The 5,647-nt window shown below is 44.7% G+C and overlaps 1 protein-coding gene across 3 annotated transcripts in view; it reads right to left on the bottom strand.

Annotated features, from left to right (window-relative positions):
* Nucleotides 1-2,760: 2,760 nt before the first annotated feature.
* Nucleotides 2,761-5,647, bottom strand: part of HEPHL1 (hephaestin like 1) — a 34,241-nt gene continuing 31,354 nt past the window's right edge. For 2 of the 3 annotated variants that reach the window (XM_018908423.3, XM_018908425.3), the window contains 2 exons: nt 4,598-4,690; nt 2,761-4,525 (listed from right to left, as the gene is read on the bottom strand). In XM_018908423.3, the coding sequence (XP_018763968.1) occupies nt 4,323-4,525; nt 4,598-4,690 (296 nt within the window). In that variant the 3' untranslated portion in view covers nt 2,761-4,322. The remainder of the gene's footprint in view (nt 4,526-4,597; nt 4,691-5,647) is intronic. The other variant, XM_018908424.3, reaches the window with a different exon arrangement.

Raw genomic sequence — 5,647 nt, 5'->3', positions numbered from 1 at the left:
GGGTTAGGCTGGGCCGGGCCCGCCCGGCTCCGCCCGGCGCGGCTCGGGAACGCCCCCACAGCCCGGCCTGGCCCCGCCCGGAGAGCGGCGCGGGGCGAGGAGCGGCGCCCTGCGGGTCGGGAGAGGGACCGCGGCAGTGCCAGGCGCCCTGGGGCACGGAATCGCAGAATGGCTTGGCTTAGAAGGGACTTTAAAGATCATCTAGTTCTAGCCCTAGCCCTCCTGCTGTGGGTGGGCAGGAACGCCTTCCGCTACACCAGATTCAGCCTTGAACGCCACCAGGGATGGAGCATCTACAGCTTCTCTGGGCAAGCTGTGCCACCCGTGCCTCCATCCTCACAGTAAATAATTTCTTCATAAAATCTATTCTAAACCCACCTTCATTCAGTTTAAAGCCATTCCCTTTTCTCCTATCACTGCATGTCCTTGTAAAGTGTCATTCTCCCTCTTTTTTTATAAGCCCCCTTAGGTCCTGGAAGGCCACAGTGAGGTTCTGTCAAGAGCCTTGTTTTCTCTGGGCTGAGCTCTCTCTGTCTTCTAGGAGAGCTGCTCCAGATGCTCCAGCTGCTTGGAGCATCTTTGTGGCCTCCTCTTGGATGTGCTGTAGCATGTTCATGTCTTTTTTGTGTTGGGGGCCCCAGAGCTGGACGCAGCACTCCAAGTGAGATGTCAACAGACCAAAGCAGAGGGGCAGAGTCACTTCACTTGTCCTGCTGGCCACACTCTTTCTGATGCAGCCCATGATGAGGTTAGCTTTCTGCATTCTGAGCACAGTTTGTTCATGTCCAGCTTTTCGTCCACAAGGGCCCTCAATGAGGGGGGCTCTCCATGAGTTCTCACAGTCTGTACTGATTTCTGTGGTTCCATGGGTTCTCCCAGACTGTACTCATGGCTGTGGTTCCATGGGTTCTCCCAGACTGTACTCATGGCTGTGGTTGCCTCAACGCAGGTACAGTGTTTGAATGGAGACTCCTTGTGTCGAGTTTGCGCCCATCAGCTCAGGTCATCTTGCCAGGCACTGCCAAGAACAACCTGACTCTGTCCATGCTACTCCTCCATCAGCTGTTTGCACACACTGTGGAGAGCCCCTGAGGCACTTTCTCCAGGCTGGTGAGCCCCAGCTGTCTCAGCACTCATGTCCCCACCACAGTCTGACAGATGCTCCAAGCCCCTCACCTGCCTAGCACCATGTACTGTGGCATTTTCCCCACTCAGAATTTTGGATCCCTGCTTTTCAGGTCAGTTTTTTGGGGGAGTCACTGGGGTGCCTTCACCTTTAATAACCCTTAATTTGTTTGCCCCTCTGTATGTTTCCTGTTGGTTTCTGGACCTCTGTGAGCTTGGAGTATCCTCAGCCCAGGAGTTACAGAAGAAGTCACATGTCCACCCCATGTAGAGCCACTTCTTCTGCTGTGCTTTCATGTAACACTCCCCCAGCTCATTGCTTTCTACAAAAAGGACAAAATATTCCCTCCTCCACTCAAATTCCCCTTTATAAAACTGGTACCCCATCTGCTTTCAATTGCCCTTCATATTTTTTCCAAGCCATAAGCCAAGGAAATCAATCCTCATATGGAAATTGTCTTCTTGTTCTTTTTGTGCTGGTCTTGTGCTGCTTTGCTGGATGAGGCCCGGAGGTTTGACTCATGCTGTATACAAGATGCAGGTGCCCCAGTCCCTTAGTAATGGGACTAAGTGGTTTTCTGTTTTGCTCTATTCTTAATTTGTACTAATTCCTAATATTTAATTCCCTTTTTGCCCACTGAACAACACTGAAGTTAATGTTGTCATTAAAGTATCGCAAATAAGATCCCATTTTGGAGATCTTAGACAGTATGATACACATAAGGGTAGGACTGCTTTTTTCCACATGTAGTACTGTAAATGTATCAGTAATAAATTTTGCCCTTTTTTCACTGATTTTTCATGCTACATGTGCTTAAGATTGTTACTCAACTTGTCCACTCTTTTTCACAACATTTAGATAAAATACTGAAAAGCAAGGACAAGCATGTCCTGCAAGTCATGTAGCACCCCGTGAGTGACTTTCACTGTCTTTTAACCAGTTATTTAACCTCCATGGACTCCTCATCCCATGCTGAGTTCATTTCCTTAAGAAGCTTCAAGAAGACCTTCTCAAAGATCTTATGGAAATGCAAGCAGGTTATATTCATCCACATTTCTTACCTATGCAATGAGTCCTTCAAAAATCTTCCTAAGGCACAAATTCTTTTGTGGGAAAAAAAAAAAGCATAAACTCTTCCATGTTCTCTTCTGTTCCTTTGGACACTTTCCTGGTTTTGTTTTTAGAACAGTTTCAACCAGCTCCTGTTGTGTGGCTGACAGGTTTAGTCCTCTGGACAGTTTTTAAAGATTTGACCTGGTATTTGTGACCTTTCAAGCTTTTGGATTTGGGTCTGTTCCCAACTGCTACCCCCAGTTTATAATCCAGATTTTTCATACTTGAGGGCCTGTAGCACTCCATGGAGAACATCCCTGCCTTGGTGACTTGATCTGTTCATTTTGTTGCTTAACTCTGTTCCTGCCAGTGCTTCAGCCCAGCACAGATGCTGTCCTTCAGCACAGGTGTCAGGGCACAGCTGGCACAGGGCTGCCTGCACCAGGCAGGCAATGGTTCACTTGCTGCTTTACACTTTTTGTCATGTTTCATGATCCCTGTGGCAGGCTGTGTCCTATAGCAGTGATGTCCTGGGGCGCCAACTGAGCAGTGGGACAGAGGAAATGCACTGGGCCACGAGGTTCATACAAATAGCTGGGGTTCTTTATTATCAATGTAATCACTTTGGCAAACTAGTTTCTACAGTCAAAACATACTTAGGACTCTGTTTCTAAAACATCAAGTGCATTAGCTACCCCAGAAGTGAAGTACCAAATAATTTCCTTTCATAACAGTGCATTTTGAGTGAAAGGCTTTTATTTTATATGTACACAGAGAGCTAAAGTTCTGCACAGACAGTATTTTTGCACAGAACAGGAGACCCCAATTTTAAAGTTTACAGGAAAGGAAGATGAAAGTATTTGGTTTTTCCAGCTCAAATTGGAGTTTTTGAGTTGTTTCTTGATATGATGTAAAATCTATAAGGGCTTAGTCCTGCATTTCTACTTCATGTGTGTGCTTTCAAATGACTGAGGAAAGCAAAGAAATTACTGAGAAACATCCAAGAACCTTCAATATATTGTTTGACTGGACATCAATGCAGGACACATTTAAGCTACAATAAGAGTGTTGCACAGTAAAATTTCCTACCTTTGAATATACTTTAAAGTACAGAAGTGGAAAAAATAAAATTTAAAAAACCAAAACATCAACTTGAATTTACATTCAAAATCAAATTTGTGTAAACAGTTTTACCAAGGTTTTTGTCCTAGAATTCCTCTGCTAGAGCTGTAGCAGGCATGAGCAGGCAAGAATAAACACAACCTAACAAAAATTAGCTATAAACATTCAAGTATCACTAAACATGTCCTGATTCTGTCGGTCTGCCTCGCAGAGCACAAAGATCATCCTCCTGATGGCTTCATTACAGGTTGGAAGAGAGGTGTTGCTCAGTGCAAAGAAGAGGTACAGAATCAGGACCATAACAAGCAGCATTTACAAAGTCAATTAATCTCTTGAAGGTTGTTCAGAGCTAGATTTTTAGAGATAAATAAAAGCTGTTAAAAACTAACAGCAGGGGCACTGCTGAACCCATCAGGTGCTAAAATTTATTGTAGGTCTTCAGAAATCTGTCCCCAGTGCAAAGTTTCCTCATTTAACAGGGAAAAAAAAAAGGAAGAGACAATCACTTGAATGGTGGTGAATTCATTGAGCCAGACTTTGGGAAACTGCAGGGGCTTGGAGATTTGCATCTGCTCTATCAGAGGCTGACAACTTAAGCCAGTCCCTGGTGGTGTTTATTTTCTAGTGTGAACCCCAAGTTTCTGCACAGAGCACATGGATGCCATTCTGCCTGCTCCTGTGAAAACCCACTGGATGCCAAGAGGTGTGCTGCTCTGCTCAGCTGCCAGACTGGATCTTGGTCAGAGCTCATCTGAACTCCAGAAGAGTGGAAATGGTGATGGGTGGTACCTGGCTCTTGGAGCTGAGCCCTACAGCCCGTGTTCACTCTTGTGAGCACTGGCCATGGGGTAGGACTGTCAGCATATGCCCTGCTCCAGTTTTATTAGCAGCATGTTGCCTGGCAGAATTAGGTTAATGGTTGGGTTCAGTGATCTTAGAGGTGTTCTCCAAACTTAATGGTTTTATGGCTCTATGTTGTGAAATCCAGTGAGTCCCTGTGAACGATATTAAAAGTGGGGATTTACAGGGAATCTGCCAGAAGTGCACTTTTATCATCCAGAGCTGTGTAGTGGATTCTATTTCCTTGGTGGGTGATGAAGCAGAAGAAGATTAATGCTGTTGACAGTAGGACAAGTCCAATGCAAAAAAAAGCTGCTAGTATCAGGCTGGCTTCTCCAGGACTCAAAGTTTTGCCAAAAAAATTGCCCACTTTGTTGTCATAATCTGTTAAAAGAGAGTCATTAATGAGAAATCTGCACATGAAGAGTTTTAAATGGCATTTTAAAAAATCCTTACCCTTTGCAGTGGTTTCATTTGTTGCAGTAGTTTTGTTGTATGTTCCAGTTGTGTGTCCTCCTCCTGAAGGAACTTCCCACTCTTGTCTCTCTTCTCAGGGTGAAAAAAAGGCATAGTTAAGTTGGAAACCTTAATAAATATTTTTTTCTCATTTGAAAAATTAGAGTTGACTTTATTTAATTATTTCTACCTTGCTGATCTGAACAGAAATTGTGATTACATCATCACAACTGTTTCTCTGGGCAGCTCCATGGGCAACATTCCCCTTCTCTGTAGTCATCTCTGTTACTCCACTACTTACTGTAGTGATGGGACAAGGAATAACTTTTAAACTGAAAGAGGGCAGATTTAGGTGGGATATATACATTTTTTATGAGGGTGGTGAGGCACTGGCACAGGTTGCCCAGAGAAGGTGTAGATGCCCCATCCCTGGAAGTGTTCAAAGTCAGGCTGGATGGGGCCTTGAAGAGCCTGGTCTAGTGGAAGGTGTCCCTGTCCATGGCAGGGGGGTTGGAACAAGATGATCTTTAAGGTCCCTTCCAACCCAAACCATTCCATGATTCAGTTCTGCATTTGCTTGTATGTTTGAAATCTCTCAGCCCTCGTGAATATGTGTAATCAAATAAATTCATCATATCCAAGGAAGGAGTATTTTGGCTACATTTGGCATCTACATTTGTCATGGTGCTGCTACAGGGTTATAGGTATGAGGTGTACCTACTGGCACTGTTTCAACTCTTGTAGAGGAGTGTAGCCAGCACAGTGAGGACCTAGATGCTGGATCCAGATGTTTACTGAAGTAATGTGATGTGGAGAGGCTCACAAAACACTTTTGGCTTCACTCACATGTGTTGGAAGAGACCAGCACCACTCAAAAAGTTTGCCAACTTTTCTTAGTCAAGAGATCACCTATTTCTTGGACAAGATGAACAACCATTTTCTGGAGCTCCTTTTATCCCAGCTGGGGATAAAAGATGAACAGCAATTTTCTGGAGCTCCTTTTATCCCAGCTGGTGTCTGCCTGTGCAGGGAGGAGCCCAAACAGCTCTG

Source organism: Serinus canaria, chromosome 1, assembly GCF_022539315.1.
Source record: "Serinus canaria isolate serCan28SL12 chromosome 1, serCan2020, whole genome shotgun sequence".
NCBI classification, from domain to species: domain Eukaryota; kingdom Metazoa; phylum Chordata; class Aves; order Passeriformes; family Fringillidae; genus Serinus; species Serinus canaria.
This window is presented reverse-complemented; position numbering and strand designations above follow the sequence as displayed.